Here is a 19,125-nt window from a genome sequence, read left to right as displayed (position 1 = left end):
CAACTAAGTTTATAGTGCTATGAATCAAATTATGACTATAAGATTATTGCGCACTTAATGCTTTGAAAATTTATTTAACAAAAATTTGAGATCCAAAAATATGTTTGATAAATGAAGAACTTTCTAGTACTAACTTTTAAGAATAAGTGTGATATCTAAAACCAAGAACAGTCCTATCGTGGATAGGACCTGTACCAAGCAAGGGCCAAATTGGTATGTACATTGACATAGGGTACACTAATATGTATTGATTTTATGAAAATAAAGAAAAAGAAGAGGAAGGCACCATGGAGGAGGAGAAAGGAGGAAGAAAAAAGTAAAGGAAGAATAGGAAACAGTGGACGGTGAGGAAAGAGGAAGAGAAAGGAAGAAGGGGAGATAGTGTATGAAGACGATCAAGAACGAAGAAGACGAAGTGGTGAAGGAGGACAAGGAAGAAGAGAAGGAGAAAAAAAGGGTGTTCCGAGGAGATCGACAGTACCAAACAATAGTGGTGGTAACATCGAACGACAACAGTAGTGTCGATTCCACACAACTTGCGAGAAGAGGGCTCGTGTTTACAAGTCCTAATTGGTTTTTGTATTGAGTTGGATCAAATTGTTTGAAACGAGGTGGTCCATGTAAAGTTTACAATTTCAGTCCGTACCGATGTACCGACTAATGGTCGGTATGGTACAAATTGAGGTGTACCAATGGTATACCCAAAAAACCTCAAAAATAATTCTAAAAATACCTGAAAAATAGAAAAATAAAATTAGATCAAGGTTTTTTAAGTTGAAAATAAATATAAATTTAGTATAATTTTAGTGAAAATAATTTAAATTAGGAAAGAATAGTGACATATCTTTTTTGGGCTTTGAGGAGTAGCTTTGTGGTATGTTCTAAATCGTTCTTCCGTTAATATTGAATTATCTACAAAGAAATTATTTGAATTGTTAGATGTGAGTGAGAATGAGTTTGAGAGAGTTGAATAAATTGAGAGAGTGATATTGAAAGAGGGGAGATGAAAGGATTTAAAAACCCTAGCTTATGGTTCAAATGATTAATTTGACTATTTGAAATATCATAATCTTAGCTCTTGATCGGTAGTGGTCAAAATTCGACCGTTACCGACCGGTACAGGTCGGTACGATTAGATTTTGATCGGTACAAGTCGGTAACGGTTAGATTTTGATTATTACCACCCAATACAGATCTCGTATTACCCGATATGGTGTTAGGTTATGGTACGTGCCAGTAGAGGGCGATCCGAATACTAGTCCCCTGTCAAACTGATACGTATCACTCGTACCGAATGGTATGGGTTGGTACTGCAAACCATGGTCCATATACTGATCCATGTTTGTATCAGTACATATTGCTTGTTTCATATCGGTCTGAGCAAAACAAATTTCCTTATCTAAAACTATTCTAATTATAAAGGAGTTAACTTTGGGAAAGAGTGATTGAAAGTAAAAAAAAAAATAGAAACAAATATCTTCCAAAATCAGTTTGATTTTATGCTTGGAAGGTCAATTCAAGCTATTTATTTATTAAGATAACAAATGAAAAAGTATAGAGAGAGGAAGATGAACTTGCATATTGTTTTTATTTATTTTTTTTCTGAAAACATAACTATATATTACTTCAAAAGCCTATTACAAGCTACTCCTGCTTATCTAAGCACAAAATGTTCCTAACCTCTGGATACCAATCTGAAGTCCAAACACGGTCAGCCTAGGACTTCTTGGTATGACCAGCTAGCCAATGGGCACATCTATTGCCCTCTCTACAAAAGAAAAGGGAGGGCAGCAAAAAGATCCCTAATGGGATTTGTCAAAAACCAATGAGGAGGCTCTTCCTCGTTCAAAACATTTACAATCCATTCTGCATTAGTCTCTGTGAAGAGTTCTGTTACACCCAATTGAATGACAGCTTCAACACCTTTCTTGATGGCCATAAGTTCATGGGCCCAACAGCTACCTGCAGTAATTTGCCTCCAATAAGCTGAACCACAGCATCACTGGATCGAAGCACGAATCCTGCCCCTCCAAGTTCAGTTCCAGCCTCAAAAAGCACCATCAACATTTTGTTTTGTCCCACCTTCATCCGGTCTTGTCCATTTGACTTGAATAGTGCATCTCTCCCTACTAACCCCTTAAGGCTGGTCTATTGCAAGGCTATCATAAAGATATGAAACAACTCTATATGCAATACTAGAATGATTGCACTTAGTTTTTTTGAATACTAATTCATTTCTGGCCATTCATATCATCCAAAGCCTATTGGCAATAAGAGTTCTCACATATGAGTTCTCACATCGAAAGCCTATTGGCCATTCATATCATCCAAAACCTAAGGGGAAGGATCAGATCCCTCCCTAAGCCAACTACCCTCACCCCAAGAGGAAAAGTAAGAGAAATGGATGTGACAAAAAAATCCCACACTTTAAAGGAAAAAGGGCACTCAAAGAATATGTGTTGTTGGCTCTCAGGTATTTGAGCAGAAATAACAAGGGTGAGGTTCACAAATTCGGAATCTAGCCAACCTATTTGAAGTGTTAAGTCTGTGATGCAAAAGCTTCTAACAACACAAAATAATGCGAGGTAAGGCAGGAATACTCCATAGGGTTTTCCAAAGGATGGGTCTCCTTGAGGGTGAAGGGGGGGGGGGTGGGGTGGGTGGGGGAGAGTAAGAATCTATATGCTAGTTTAGTTGATGGTTGCCCTTCTATGCTCCAAAACCAACGGTCATCATTAGGGGAGGAAGAAATGCTCATGTCAAGTATGCATTTTACAATTCCTGGATCAAACAATTCAGCCAGGGTTGAGTGTACCGGCTCTGTTCCTTGTACTTAATTTGCTTGATATTTGGTCATTGAAGCAATCAAAGGCCTCTTTTGGCATTCTTGGGGGGAAATCATAGTACTCATTTCCTTAATATTAAAGAAGGCACAAATCTCAGCTTTCCTTTCTTTGGTGGTAAGCTTGGGAAAGTGAATTTCAGATTTTTGAAAGTTAATTTTCTGATTGGTAAAGGCTGCTAGTGGAAAACCCTAGCAATGGCATGACAGGACTTTTTATTGGCCCTAAAGTATAAGAGAATGTCATCGGCATACATCAAGTGAGTCAACTTGAATTTGTGTTTGAAGTGAAAAGGGGTAAGGCTAGTAGAATTGACAGTTTAACAAGTGAGAAAGAAGTTGGGCAACTAAAATATATAGATAGGATTGAAGAGGATTAATCACCATTAATGCAGCAAGTGAAAGAGGGAGATGGCGACACATTCTATAATCTAAGTAATAAATTGAGGAGGAAAATTTAAGGCTGCCAAGGCATCACCAATCACCTTCCATGATAGGCAATCATAGGCCTTTTCAAGGTCAAGTTTAGTCAAAACAAGAGGGTTCTTCCCCTTAGAACCATAGAGGGAGTGGGCCAATTCTTTCTTGAGCAACCATAATGTTATCATGGATCTTACAACCTTTCATAAAAGTCGACTGCTCAAAGGAGATTAGTTTATCTAGGAAAGGTCTGATCCTATTGGAAAGCATTTTGGCAAGAATATGATAATTGATGTTGCAAAGGGAGATAGATCGAAAATCCCTCACCAGAGGGTTCTTGCATTTAGGAATGAAAATAAGGAAAGTATTTGTCCAATCCCGATGAAGAACTGCAGAGTTATGAAACTAAGGGACTGCATTAAAGAGTCTTTCACAATATCCTAATAATATCTATAAGACTCAATGGTGAATCTGTCCATCCCCGGACTCTTTCCCTACCAAGAGAGACAATAGAAAGCCAAATTTCCTCTTAAGAGAAAGGTTTGATCAGATTAGATGCCTCATGACTCTGAATCCCACTCAAAGGAGGCCATACATGAGTGGGGTGTAAGGAATTATCATCCAGCCAAAAATTGTGGTAGTACCTAGTAAACTCAAGCATGATAGTTTTAGGGTGGTCAACGATAGCGCCACTTACCTTAAGGTGATGGATGAAAATTTTCCTATAATGCCAAGTAATAAGATTGTTACGGTCTCCCTTATTTATCCCCCTAGTTTTAGCCTTACACCACCATTTGGTATTAATCTGTCTAGTGATAACTTGGAGATGGTTGTAAAGACAGATCATCTTGGTGCTTTCAGACTCAGAAAGTCCTGAGCTGGACTCTTTATTTTCAAGCACCAAAATATGCTCGTGAAGATTAGAGGAGATATCCTCCAACTTCCTAAGGCAGCTCAAATTCCAGTTAGAAAGAATAGGTCTAAAATTCTTAAGATTCATAGACATAGGCCCACAGGGAGATAAACAAATAGATCAATAGTTTCTAACTAGGCTGTGAACCTCCTGGTTTTTATTGATTTAATGGAGGCTTATTACGGTGGATTTTAGCAAAAATTGTATATCTACTAACTATGTTGATATTATAAAAGTTGTGTGATAGTACAATCATTATGGAGTGTCCCTAATGAGTTTTCCATTAATATAGGACTACATCAAGATCTGCGTTAAGTCTTTGTCTTTTAACATTGGTAATAGATGAACTTATATTCATATTCAGCGTCAATCTCTTTAGTGCATTTTATATATGAATGATATTAGCTTAATTGATGAGAGTCTAAATAGGAATTAATTCTAAATTTAAGTTATGGAGGTAAATTTTGGAAACTAAATGTTTTAAGTTAGATAGGACTAATACTGAATATATGAGATGTAATGTAGACTTGAGGTATAATTAAGTTGAATAGCCCATAAGTTTCTATAAAGTAAAAGTTTTAGGTACCTTGGATCAATCATTCAACAAAATGAATGGATAAATAAAGACATCATTAATAAAGACTAGATATTTAAAATGGAGAGGGACATCAAGAGTTTTGTGAAACCATCATGTTCCTTTTAGATTTAATAGAAAATTCTAGAAGATCATTGTTAGACCATTATTAGACCTTTTATGGACTTTGAGCATTAGGCAGTTAAGAAACATCATATATATAAAAACTTTGTATCACTAAGAAATCTTTTTGGTAGATACATGGAGAATGTTGAGGTAGATATGTAGAGTTCAAGGGAAAGATAGGAAAAGAGATTATTTCATTTATGAACAATTATGTTTGGATATAATATATGATAAGATATAGAAGAATCATTTAAGATAGTATGGATATGTGCTAAGAAGACCTATAGATTGTTAGGATCTCTTTATTTTTTGAGCTTTGAATAATGTTTTATTGAGTTTGTCTAGTTCAGTAAGAGTTGGATAGGGGTTTATTTGATATTTATTTATTTATTAAGAGTCCAAGTTCTGATGGACTCAAGGGTGAAACTCTATAAATATGGATGTATCTGTTTTTTTTCACCTATCAATGAAATATTATTATAGTCTTTTGATAAACCCTAGGAGGCCGATCCCCTCAAAGTGATCAATGAGGCCGATCCCTTTAAAGTGATCATCTCTTTTCTCCCTCTTCTTCTACAATAAAACCCTAGAGGTCTTATTATCTGGTATCATAGCAGAGATCCTCGGCGTTCTCGTTGTAATTTCTCACAACACTTCACTGCAACCATCATCATCATAAAAAAAAAAAAAGGAAGCCGATAGTCGCCCCATCCCACTCGAGCGAGAAAGGGCCTCCGCCACTGCTCCTAAGCCTCGGCAATCTTGCTGCAGTTCCTCATCCCACCTTCCGCGTGGCTACCCTCAGTCATGCCTTATCTCGCCACAATCGCCCTCAATCGTGCCTCATCCCACCTTCAGCCGCAATAGTCCTCAGCTGCGCCTCCGCCGGAGATGGCACTACTAGTGTCTCCTTCCATCAACGCGCCTCCCAGCCCTTAATAGCCATTGCAGCCTCAGCCCTCGGCCGTGCGATCCCCGCGTCTTCCCAATCGAGCCCTTCCTTGCTCTACATCCGCTGCTAACCAACCGCGTAATCACGGTGGCTTCCTAATTTGCCCCTTCTTTCCTCCCCTTTTTCTTCCCTCCCTCCTTTGCTCTCGCTACAGACATCGCCACACAGAGGCTATGGTTTTCGCAAGGACCCTTGGCGCTTCCACAACCTTCTTCTTCCCTGCAAGCCAGCATACCACCCATTGTCGCCCTCTGCCAGGATCGCCAACGCCTATCCCAACCGCATGGTCGCCAGCGTTCCATCCCACCGTAGCTGTACGATCACCTCCCAACGACCGTAGTGAGCCCTCGGCAGCGTTGCTACTAACCGCACCACCATCACTGCCTCCTAGCCCTCAGCAATAGCGATCCCTCCACGTAGCGATCGCAACGAGCATCACTGCCTCCTAGCCCTTTGCAGCAACGACCCTCCACGCAGCAACTGCTGCGAGCCCTCGGCGATGTTGCTCCCAACTGTGCCACCATCGCTACCTCCCAGCCTCTCGGCACCTAGGGCTTCATCGACATCCTCGCAGCAACCCTTCACTCCCACAGTGCTGCCATCGACTGGCTTTACAACAACAACACTAAATAGGGCAGTGTTGATGCCCTTGACCCGACACCATAAACATGAGTTGGGGATTACAGATCTGTAGTCCAATGCAATGACTAGCCTTGGAAATTAGGATTAAGAACTGGCTGCAGGAAACCCTTAATGATTTCAAAAGGAGCCTATTTGAGAGCTTCAGCAAGTTTCAGCAATTTGAAAGTTCAAGTCTTACATTGAACCGATCTAGAGATACAGGAAAAAGGAACCAAGAACAGTACACAAGCTACCCACGCATAAAGATGGAATTCCCAAGATGGGAAGATGGAGATCCGACTAGTTGGACCTCTAGGGTAGATAAATTTTTTCGTTTTCATAGAACTCCAGAAGAATCCAAGGTGGAAATAGCTTCAATCCAACTAGATAGAGATGCAATCCAATGGTATGATTGGTACGAAACCTGCCACGGGTCCCCTCGTGGGAGCAATTCAAGAGAGGGCTTCTCATTCTCTTTGGACCATCTGAATATGAGAATGTTGATAGGCAGCTCACTAAAATTTGTCAGATTTCTATAGTACTAGAATATCAGAGCAGATTTGAACCAAGATATGCAATTTTGAATAATACCGTCCGGTACGAGCGGTATGTACTAATCCGTCAGTTTACCGGTACACGGACCGCCCATTATCGAACGGAACGAAATATATATATATATATATATATATATATATATATATATATTAATATATAAATAAATAAATATATATATATAAATTAATATATAAATATTTTATAAAAGGCGACGTCATGTCGCCTTTTTCGACGACGTCGCCTTATATATATATATATATATATATATATATATATATATATCGAACGGTATACCGTTCGGTATATAGTTTCCTACCGTACCGAGCGAATGTCGAAACTCTGGTACGGTACGAAATTGCAAACCTTGATTTGAACGATTGTCAAATCAAGCCAAAGACTGATCTGAATGACAATTGGTGGGAATATTTATTGAAGGACTTCATCCAGATATCCGGTGTGAAGTCAAAGCTCGTTAATCCCGCACTATAACAGTTGCAATTTCATTTGCACGTTTGCAAGAGGAAAAAATCAATGGGGAAAATCGTCGAAATAGAAGTGATAACAAACAGATGATCAGCAAGCCACCCGCTCTATCTATTCCCAATTGAAGCCCTAACACTCGAAAACTAACCCGAGAAGAACTCGAGGAAAGATCAGCGAAGGGTTTGTTTTGGCACTATGATAAAAGGTGGAGTAGGGAATACCAATGTAAACAAGTGCAACTTCTGATAATTGAACCAATTAGGGAGGAATCAGAAGCTGACAATGTGGACTTCGATCATGAAGGTATGGATTCTGATGAAGATGTTGGACCTTTCATGCATACAGTGCATACATTAGCCAGCTACTCTAACCCGCAAATTATAAAAGTTGGAAGAACTTTGGAACATCAGCGTATATAGTTTTGATTGAAATTGGTAGCACTAACAATTTTATGGATAGTAAGGATGCTGACCGATTGGCCTACCATACTGAAGGCTGTGACAAATTCGAAGTAAAGGTCGTTGATAGACGGATTTTAACTTGTGATAGTAAGTGTTCGAAGATAAAATCGATTATACAGGCTAGGAGTTGCTTGTGGATTTCTTTTTGCTACCCTTGGAAGACTTCGAAGTGGTGCTTGGAATTGAATGACTATCAACCCTGGGTGATGTTTCTTGGAATTTTTCTTAACTAATTATGAAGTTTTTTATTAATAGAAAGCAGATGATCCTAAAGGGAAGACGTGGAAGTAAGGTCACAACTACCACTAACCATTAGATGAGGAGGGTTCTTTAGAAGACTACAATGACTACTACACTAAAAGACCAACCTATTGCTTACATTATCAAGAAGTGGAGACCATACTTTCTTGATCAATAAGTTGTGATGCGTCATAGTATCTTGTGACTCAAGTGTTGAAAGAGAAGCTCCCAGAGTTTAATGTTGCTTAGCCTTGAGAATAAGGCTGATTTGAACGGGGAGGAATTGTTCGGATTTCTTTATTTTCTGAGCTTTGAATAATGTTTTATTGAGTTTGTCTAGTTTAGTATGAGTCGGATAAGGGTTTATTTGATATTTATTTATTTATTAAGAGTCTAAGTCCTGATAGACTCAAGGGTGGAACTCTATAAATATGGATGTATTTGTTTGTTTTCACCTATCAATGAAATATTATTCTACTCTTTTGACAAACCCTAGGAGGCCGATCTCCTCAACGTGATTAAGGAGGTCGATTCTCTCGAAGTGATAATCCCTTTTCTCCCTCTTCTTCTATGATAAAACCTTAGGGGTCTTATCATAGATGTAGTTAAAAGATATAAAATAATTAATATTAGTGATATGAGGAGAGATAGAGCGAGTTGTGAAAATTTTTTATTAAAAACTATAAATAAAGATTTATATATTTTAATTTAACTAAGAATATGATTTTTCATAAAGCTCCCTGGTGGTAAAACATCCATGTAGCTGATCTTATGGTCTTGTTGTTTGTTATTGTTATTATTTTATGGTTTTACATATGCATCATGATACTCTTGCTGACTTAATAGAATATTGTAAAGGTACCACTCCCTTTGTGCTTACATGGGAGATGATGACATGTTCAGCTCAGATCTCAGTGATGACCAGTTGAGGTTGAGACTTGGTCACATGTCAAGTACCCCGTGCCAGGTTTGTTTTCTTTCTCCTTTTACCATTTATTTAATGGTAAAGATAGACAATGCCTATCGGTCCAATTTCACCTTGCCTTGTTCGGTAGTTTATAGTTTGTTTGGGTTCTGTATTCCACTGAAGTTTAATTGCCAACTATGTATGTGATAACAATCAGTACTTTGACTCATTTGATGTATTGAATTTTGTCATTTACCAAAGAGGAAAAAAGTGTACTTTAGCTTTTAAATAATGATTTCAATCTGTAACTTGAACTTTGATCTAGTTGATCAATAAATATGAAGAAAGCATACATCTGAAAACCAATCTCACCAAGACTACTAAACTAGGGAAACATAATTTGGATCTCTACTAATACTATTAGAAGAAAACATATGAAATTATTTTTTTAATTTTTTCTGATATTTTATCAAATTAAATTTGGATATCTACTAATTCTTTTAAAGGAAAAGGCAGATGAATGCCAGCTTATTTCAGAAGAAAAAAGAGAAAAGAAAAGATTTGAAGGAGAGGAGGAAAGCCTATGTAGAAATAAAAGGTCTTGGCAGTAGGTCTCAAAACGAAAGCCACCAAGATAATATACTCATGTTCCCAGTCATCTGTTCCATTATGTCAATCAATATATGGACTGGCAGATTACACTAAGACTCCCATCCTGAATAGTTATTGATTTTCCTACAATGTAAACTTTTTGTCTATTTGCACCACCCACTAAAAAGTGATGTTGGAACATGCATTTAATAGAATAGAGATTCTACTGAGTAAGCTTGGTAAAAGATCATAAAAACAAGATCTGGCCAACAAATTCAACAGAGCATCCACCAACACAATAAGAGCATCCCCCACCTTTGTGAAAAAGAATCCTTTTAGAATATCATATAATCTCCTAACTATTCCCCTGAGGAAGATAAATCATCCAGCAATTTCCTTTTGTTGCCCTCATTTCAGACTAAAATATTTTGTTATTTTCTAGTTAACTGGTGTAGTATAATAGGCCTTATTACACTATTTTTGTTTGTAGATTACTTCTTTTAATCTAAGGCAGATTTAATAGTACACAATACTTCAAATGTGTCTTTCTACTTCAGTTATTCCTTCTTCTTTCTTTTAAGTATGAATAATTTCTTCTGATGTCCTTTCCTGTTAAATAACAGCTCCATCTGTATTTCAGTTCTCTTTATGTTATCAATCACATAAACTTGATCTATTCCTAAATCTTTGCATCCATCAAACTATTTTCATCAATAAATATTATTCAACAAGAACTACCTCATTAGATATGTTAACTGAACTTAGCTGTTATAAGTACAAAAGGTTGGGACCTGAAACTCATTAAGTCTTCATCATGATCAGGAGTTCACCAGTCTCACTGCCTAGAATCAGTATCTGTTGCACCAGATATCTCTTTTAAAATATCAATTTGTGTACTTGAAAAACTTATCTATTGAGAAACCCTTTGAATCATCTTACTTGGGAACTCTATTGTAGCCTCCTTTTTAAGTTGTTTCCATTGTCCAAAATATTGATCTCCTTTTAAGTTACTAATGATAATATGTAGTTAATTTTTTCTTTTGTTGTTTTATGTCTGAAGATGGTGGTGTCATTTTACTCATGTGCCAAAAGGATATCCTGGTGATGTTTGCTTTTCCATGACTTATGCTGCAGGTTATTTTCTCCATGGCTGATGAATATGTGCCGGACTATGTAGATAAGAAAGCACTGGTAGAACGGTAATAGTGATGTCCTTATCTAACGATTTAAGATTCCACCTGATTCTTGTGAGTAGTCCACTTCTCTTAGAGGGAAATAGATTCATTGTTTAAAAGATTTTGCAGACTCTGTCGAGCACTGGGTGGTGCAGAAAAGGTCGAAATCGATTGGGGAAATCATGGTCTCTCCAATAGAGTTCAAGAGGCTGTCCAAGCCATCATGGACTTTGTTAAGAGGGAGGGACCAAAAGGATGGGATGATCCCTGGAGCTAGCAAGCGTTTTATTCATCGTCATCTTGTTTCTTTCTTTCTTCGATTTTTTTCCCAATATGTTTTGTAACATGCTCTCCAATTTTAGAGTTCCCTGTTATAAATTATTACCGAGTTTTATAGTTAAATTGTGAATATATTTGTCATGCTGCGTGTATTTGATTGTATGACTAGAAATCTTATTCTAGTTTCAATGTATTTATGTATTTATTGGATCTTTTGGTATCAAACGAGTTTAGTTTCACTATGTATACAAATTTCGTCAACCATCTTTATTTTGCATTTTAGTGATGAAAAATCTAGAAATATGATAATACATTAGATCGTTCATCGTAAAAGAAGAGTGGCAACAAGGGGTTTCGTAAACCCGAACTAACAGTCAACACAAATATTGAAAAGGAATACCTCAGATCTTTCCCTTCATCGGTCTCCCAATAGCTAATGTGTCCCGTGGCTATGTTTCAGTCCAGAGGTCAATCCATTTTGGCTTTGCCCAGGCCAAATCCATTCCAAATGGCAGAAAATCCTATGGTTATGACGCATCGGAATGTATGTCAATCTCAAGCAAGTAGAGTACTAGGAACTAAATTATATGAATTTAACATTAGCCTACTAAATACGAGATCATGATACAAGTACAAATGGAATAACATCTTTTCTTTATGATTTGAGAATTAATAATGGATTTAAGTTAATACGATTGTGAGATTTGAGTGCAAGATAAATTTCTTTCTCAAAACCTATATAAATACACATCTATTCAATAAATAAAGACTATCCCTTTCATAACATATTTCTTAACTCAGAGTTTCTCTTGCCTCGAGAAAGACTTCCCCTTCTCCACTGATCTTTCACTATTGGTTTTCTCCTCTACTCAGCAATCCTACTCAGATCTGTGACACAGCCTCCTCAAATCAGTTTTCTCAATCGGCATTTTCTTCCTCACCCGCAAAGCGCCCTAAATCGATTCGCCATCATTAGATCAGCTCACCTCATTAATCTTGGGGATTCATCTTGTCCGTTCGGTTCCAATCACTCTTTGGGCTTCCAAATCAACTGAAGCTTGCCTCAGATCCATTGCTTCTTCTTTTCCCTTTCTGATTCCCCATGTTCCCTTGTGTTGTTGTTGTTACTGCCTACTATAGGAAAATTTTGGAGTGACTTCGTATGCACAGCAGAAAAATATTAAAAAAAAAATTGTAAAAACTCACAAAAATTAAAAACCAAATGTAAGATATTTATATTATCTAGAGAGATCATATATCCTTAAATTCCTACGGATTTGTAGGAAAGGATGGAGGAGGTCAAGCGTCCTCCTCTCTAGCGATGATTTATATGACAAGGGCTGCGAAGACACTCCTCTAATCGGTGTCCAAATCTCCACACCTGTTGTTTGAGGAGGAGACGGGGAGAGGAAAATAAGATGTGGTAACCAATAAGCCTAGCCTATGACCATTTGGTTCTTTCATATTTATAGAGACCCCTTGTCAATTTAACTATAATGGATCTTACCCTATTAGGTATTGGATCTTTATTTAACTACCCAAGTCTCTTGGATTAGTAGATCTCTATTTAATAATCTCTTATTAGCTCTTATTGGATCTCATCCATAGGATCCAACAATTCAAGGGCTTATTGGATATCCAATAAGATAGGGGCTCCGACGGATATCTCATATTTGAACATCTACTCGTCGCAACACTTACTATATGTGTGTGACCCTATAGGCACAATATCGAGCTGGTCATGAGTAATACCTATCAGAACTCCTTTTGGCTCAGTGAATTATTATCCCCATAATAATTCAGTTAACTTATTGACTACAGATGTACTAGGCCACTACACCGTAGTCCCTAGGGGAATCCAATCTTTTGGACCGATCTGTCCCCAATTACCATATACCTATAGTCCCTCATCTATCTAATATCTTAAAGACCGTATACCGGGCATGGTGCTATCAAGCTCATATGGTTTCTCATCGAGTCTCGCTTTAATCTAATTCTCCCGAAGAATTCTTTCTCTTTTAATTCGAATGACCTTGGCTAAGGATTTGTCTGAGCAAGAATACATTGGATATTCCTCTTATGATATAGAGAGCGGATGATCCTCTATCGACACTCAATAGCCCTCGTAAGGTTGGCTGTCACTCGCGATGACCAGCGGTATTAGATCTAAAACTTTCAAACCTATAAGTTCGGTATCAAAGAGTAAAGTGCTCATACAGGACATCCTTAGTATCTCAAGTTTAAGGACTAAATACACCACTAGGATGATAAAATTATTGTTTGATAATGAGGTATCATCAACCATATAGTATTCTATGAGCAAATTAATCAATGAACTCATTTTCTAATGAGCACCTACACTGTAGCCCTAGTGTCCCAACACGAGCAACTATGAGACCAACCACTTCCATCATATGGATAGGTATACAGTACACCAATATATTCGGTTATCCCGATATCCCTCTTAAGTAACCTATGACTAGGATTATTTAGGGTATATATATATATATATATATATATATATATATATATATAGCAACAAGTAATATAAAGTGAAAAAATATTATAATAAAAATAAGAAAAAATATTGCATGTCATGTCACACATGCCATCACTTACGTGATTGGCTTGTAGGGCACTTATAACTAGCAATCTTTCACTTGACATAAACCCAATCACCTACATATCTGATCCCTATCAGACCCTTGTGACACTTAAAGACAATATGAGATAAAGACTTTGTTAGTGGATCTGCAATGTTATCTTCGGATGGAACTCTTTCCACTACTACATCTCCTCGGACCACGATATCTCTAATAAGTTAGAACCTCCTCATAACACTTCTGATGAGACTTGGGTTCCCTCCTTTGAATAATCACCCTGTAGTTGTCGTAATACAAGGGAATCCCTTGTTGCCCGGCATGACTCCCAGATCTGTGATAAACTTCTTCATTCAAACTCCCTCCTTTGCTATATTTGACACAGCAATGTACTTGTTAGAACCCTTGCAGATTCTAAACTTGGGGTTGATCTCTTTAGTGGATCGGCCTCCTTGGAACTCTATAGGGGTTCCTCCCTCCAAGTTGCTGCTCAAAGGCTGCAGAAAAGATTCATCTATTGCTTATGAAAAGAGGAGGAATACAAGACTATTTATAAGGCTTCTAAACCCTAACTCCTAATAGGACTCCTACTTCTAACCAACTTCTAATAGGACTCCTACTTCTAACCAACTCCTAATAGGACTCCTACTTAAGACTCCTATTCCTTTACAACTCCTTATTCTTTTCTAAGAAACAACTTCCTAACCCTAGCCGGCCTCTTCACCTCTTTAATAGGGGTCGGCTTAGGTAGGTTTTACATGAATTTCCCTCTCAATTAGGACTCTCCAAGCTAGAGTCCTAACAGACCCGCCCTCTTTAAATCAGCCTTGTCCTTGAGGCTGATGATTCATGAATTCTGGGAATTTGATTTTTAAGTCGTTATAGTTCTCTCAAGTGACATCTTCTATTGGTAGGTTCGCCCATTGTATTAGCACTTCATTAGTGGGTCATCGTCATCGAGTCACGATCCATCGATCAATAATGACACTTGGTTGGGTCTGGAGTTCTCCTTGGGTAGTCTTATTTGGTGGGTGGCTTTGGGCTGTCTCCAAGCACCTATTTACAACATTCGTCTGGCCATCGGTTTATGGGTGATATGCCGTACTCTTTTTCAATTTAATACCCTGCATTTGGAATAACTTTGTCCAAAATCTGCTTGTGAAGATGCAAGTAGAATTTGTCATAAGCATAATGCATCCCTTATAGTATAATTCTTTTAAGTCCCAATTGTAATGAGCCACAGAGCTTGGTGCTTCCTCCAATTTTTTTATGATCTTAATGGTCTCCGAACCTTCTTGACATTCCATCTTAATATCCTCAAGGAAGTCACTAGTCGAAAGTGAAATGGCAAAAAATTCAGCTTGCTTAGGTAGTCGTAAAAGCGCATCTGCAACAACATTCTCTTTCCCCTTTTTGTAAATTATTTCATAATCATATCCAAGAACCTTTGTTACCTATTTTTGCTGCTCGGGGGAAGATATCTTCTGCTCCAAGAGATATTTTAGGCTTTTATGGTCGGTCTTGATTTGAAAGCATCGCCTGATCAAGTATGATCTCTACCTCGTTGCTGCGTACACAATGGCAAGCATCTCCTTATCATATGTTAACATGTTTTGATAGGGGGAAGACAATGCCTTGCTAATGTATGTAAGTAGTCGACCATCTTGCATGAGAACGTCTCCCATTCTGTCTCCAGATACATCGACTTCAATGATGAAGGGTCGGTTGAAATCTAGTAGCACTAGCACCGGCGTCATCGTTATGACTGCCTTAAGTTTGTCGAAGGCAGTGGCGGCTTTGTCTGACCATTGGAAGATATCTTTTTCCAGTAAAGAAGTAAGTGGTGCACTGATCTTTCTATAGTTTTTCACGAACTTACGGTAGTAGCCTGTTAAACCCAGAAAGCCATGTAACAATTTTATGTTCCTCGGGGTAGGCCAGTTTTGCATTGCTTCAATTTTGAAGGGGTCCACCATCACACCTTCCTCTGATATGATATGCCCAAGATATTCCACCTTTTGTTGAAGAAAGTAAAAATTCGTAGTGGCCATTGTGTGTTCGAAAGGCAATTTTTGGTATGACTTCTTCGTACACTCGTATTTGATAATACCCGGATAGAATGTCCAGCTTTGTGAAGATTTGTGCTCCCTTTTATCTAACAATTCATCTACTACTGGAATAGGGTATTTATCCTTGATGGTTATGCCATTGAGAGCTTGGTAATCAATGCATATTTGCCATGTTCTGTCCTTCTTGCATACAAGTAGCACCGGTGAAGAGTAGAGGTTGCAACTTGGCCGAATAACTCCTATTTTGAGCATCTCTTTTACAATCCTTTCTATTTCATCCTTCTGGAGATATAGATACTAATATGGCCGAGTATTTGCTAGAGATTTACCTGAAAGAATCATTATATAATGATCATGCCGACGGGTAAGAGGTAGGTTGTGCGGTTCGTCAAATATATCTGAAAATTCAGCAAGCAAAGGAAGTAGGTTTAGATCTTCAAATTCCATTGGCTCTCCCTTAGTTTGCTGCTCAAGTTGTACCAAAAAGCCACTGTATACTTTATGTAAAACTTTCTCTATTTGTTGTGTGCAAATCGTTGTTACGTCGCCCCCACGTTTTCCGTTTAGTATCACCTGTTTCTCCTTACTGTAAAATTTCATAATTAGTTATATAAAATTCCAAGAAATATCACCTAATATCGTCAACCATTTAATTCTGAGCATGGCCTCATGATCATCAAGAGGGAGAAGGAAGAAATATGCAATTATCTCTTGGTAAGGCCTCATGATCAGCAACAGTTTCACTTGCGGGCGCTTACGATCATACTTCAAAATCCATCCATCGGTGACCTTAACGTCAAACCTGCTACAATTCTCGATAGGTAAGGCCATCTAGATAGTAACCTTACTGTTTAGAAAGTTATTAGTAATGCCTGTGTTGATGAGAATAGTGATCGGTTGTTGTTTGAGAAGGCCTCCAACTTTCATCGTTTGCGGGTTTGAGTAGCCGGCTAGTGCATGTACCGTAACTTCGGTTGGTTGTGGCTCTTCTTCTGCATTTTTTTCTTCATGTTCAAGGCTCTCTTCTGGATGTTCAATGACCTCTTCTTCTATTGGTTCAATCATAAGAAGTCTCCCTTTACTACAGCGATGCTCACGGCTCCATGGCTTGTCACAATGCCAATATAACCCCTTCGCATATCACTCCCAAAGCTCTTCTCTTGTTAACCTCTTTGGTGTAGGGACTTGGTCGATAGTAGGGGGGGCTGAGGGCTTCAATATTACTAGTTGATGAGCGACCCTAGTCCTCCTAGCTTCATTGTTCAATTGCTCCTCTTGATGTCGTGCGAAAAAGATGGCTACCATAAGCGTATACGGTTGTCGTGCTTTAACTTCTCCTTGGATCTCCGACTTCAAGCCCTCAATGAAGGTCCTAAATAGCTATTTTTGAGACCAATCACGAGTTTGATTAGATAACCTTTCAAACCTAGTTTGGTACTCCTGAATGGTGGAGGTTTGTCGGATCTTTGCTAGTTGTCCGTCAATATTCTCGTAATCGGTTGGTTTGAAGCGGATCAGCAGTCCTTTGAATTGTCGCCATGAAAGGAATCCATAAGTATGTTCAATCTAGTTAAACCATTATATAGCATCCCCTTCAAGATGTATAGCTACAATTTTCACCATAGATGCATCCGCGATTTTGTGGTACCGAAAATATCGCTCCGCACGTAAGATCCAACCAATCGGGTCTCCTTCTTCCCATCTAGGTAAGTCCACTCTCATGCATGGATAGTTAGAGTCGGTCATAGAGCTTCCCCTCTCTTAGAAGTCATATCTTCGGGCTTAGTGCGATTGGGCAAAGCTCTCTCCTTGATGTGATTTCTTTGGGCTTAGTGGTCGACCCAATCTGAGTTCGGTAAAGAGCGTCCGAATCTTATTCTCCATTCTTGCCTCGAAGGCTTCGAATTTAGCATTGATTGCCTCCTCAGATGCCATAGTATATGCCTCTAAATATGTGATGTTAAGATCTCTCTTTTGTTGTCAGGTTAAAGGCATGTATAGGTTGAGAGAAGTGATGGTTGAAAGGGTTGGTGGATCGGTGGATGTAGGCTATGATTTAGGCTTATTTTGTGGCTATTTTGGGTGCAGTTTGAGAGTGTGGTTTAGTGAAGTTTTAGGGCTGTGGATGATATTTTGGATCTATGGTAGATGGCAACAAATGTTTGATAGAAATCAGTGGAAGTTGCAGCAAGTATGTGCTGTCTTGTAAGAGCAGAATTGTCGTAGAAGAAACAACGGTTTCTCAACGTAATTTCCATCAAAAACTTGAGAGAATTGAGGAGAGAATTAATAGCCAAATCACAGTTTATATGACAGCAAGGATGTCTAATTTAATCAAGAAAATTTCAGTAGTATAACAGCAAGGAAATTGGTGCAAGTTGCAATAGCAGAATTCTCGTCGAAAAATTTCAGCGGCTTACGATGAAAATTTGTAGCAACACAAAATCATTTTTAGAGATGAATTCTTTAATAGATCAATCTTAAATGGAAGCCAAGATGATTTATGAAGTGTATAAGAAATTTCATTGAAAAAAATTACAAATAGAGGGTTAAGGCAACAATATGCGGTTGAAAATTTCTATAGCATAGATTTTTAAGTATAGCAGATTGGATGTAAAAGATCAGTAGTTTATATTGAGAATTTTTTAATAAAAATAAAGGGAAATCCACTATTAGGAAGTGTCAAAGCTATCATAAAAATTTCTTAGATTTTTGGATAGAAACAACGTAGTATCAAGATCAAACAAACAGTGCTATGCGGCTGAAATTTTACAGTGCAGATTTTCAAGTATAGCAGATTAGACGTAAAATATCAATGGTTTATATTGAGAATTTTTTGAAAAAACTAAAGGAAATCTGCTGTTAGGAAATGTCAAAGGTGTCATAAAAATTTCGTAGAGATTTGGATAGAAAAAACATAGTAGCAAGATCAAACAGATGGTGCTATACGATTGGAATTCTGCAATATATCTTTTGTCGTAGAGGTGAAAACTTTATGACGAAAAGTTTATGCAGCAATATAGGAATAATTTTTTTTGAGATTTTTAAATAAGGATAACTAAATTTCAGCAGCAGTAAGATAGAAAACCAAAACCTATTGCAATTCACGGGGAGATCAAAGGATGATCTATGGTGGTGGAGATGACGACGGAATTTGGCGATGATCTTTTAAGCAATTCTGGGAATTACTTTGGACAGTTGTGGAGGTTGATGGATGGCTATGGAAGGGAAGTGAGATGCCAAGAATGCTGCTCTGATATCAGGTGTTAGAACCCTTGCAGATTCTAAACTTGGGGTTGATCTCTTTAGGGGATCGG

The 19,125-nt window shown here is 38.0% G+C and overlaps 1 protein-coding gene across 1 annotated transcript in view; it reads left to right on the top strand.

Annotated features, from left to right (window-relative positions):
• LOC135619296 (UPF0613 protein PB24D3.06c-like) overlaps positions 1–11,366 on the top strand; it is a 41,390-nt gene extending 30,024 nt beyond the window's left edge. The window contains exons 7-9 of the mRNA XM_065121184.1: positions 9,046–9,154; positions 10,820–10,884; positions 10,990–11,366. Coding sequence (XP_064977256.1) covers positions 9,046–9,154; positions 10,820–10,884; positions 10,990–11,137 — 322 coding nt within the window. The 3' untranslated portion in view covers positions 11,138–11,366. The remainder of the gene's footprint in view (positions 1–9,045; positions 9,155–10,819; positions 10,885–10,989) is intronic.
• Positions 11,367–19,125: the final 7,759 nt, after the last annotated feature.

The sequence above is a fragment of the Musa acuminata genome, chromosome BXJ2-8, assembly GCF_036884655.1.
Source record: "Musa acuminata AAA Group cultivar baxijiao chromosome BXJ2-8, Cavendish_Baxijiao_AAA, whole genome shotgun sequence".
NCBI classification, from domain to species: Eukaryota; Viridiplantae; Streptophyta; class Magnoliopsida; order Zingiberales; family Musaceae; genus Musa; species Musa acuminata.
The sequence above is the reverse complement of the archived record's forward strand: the minus strand, read 5'-3'. Positions and strand labels throughout refer to the sequence as shown.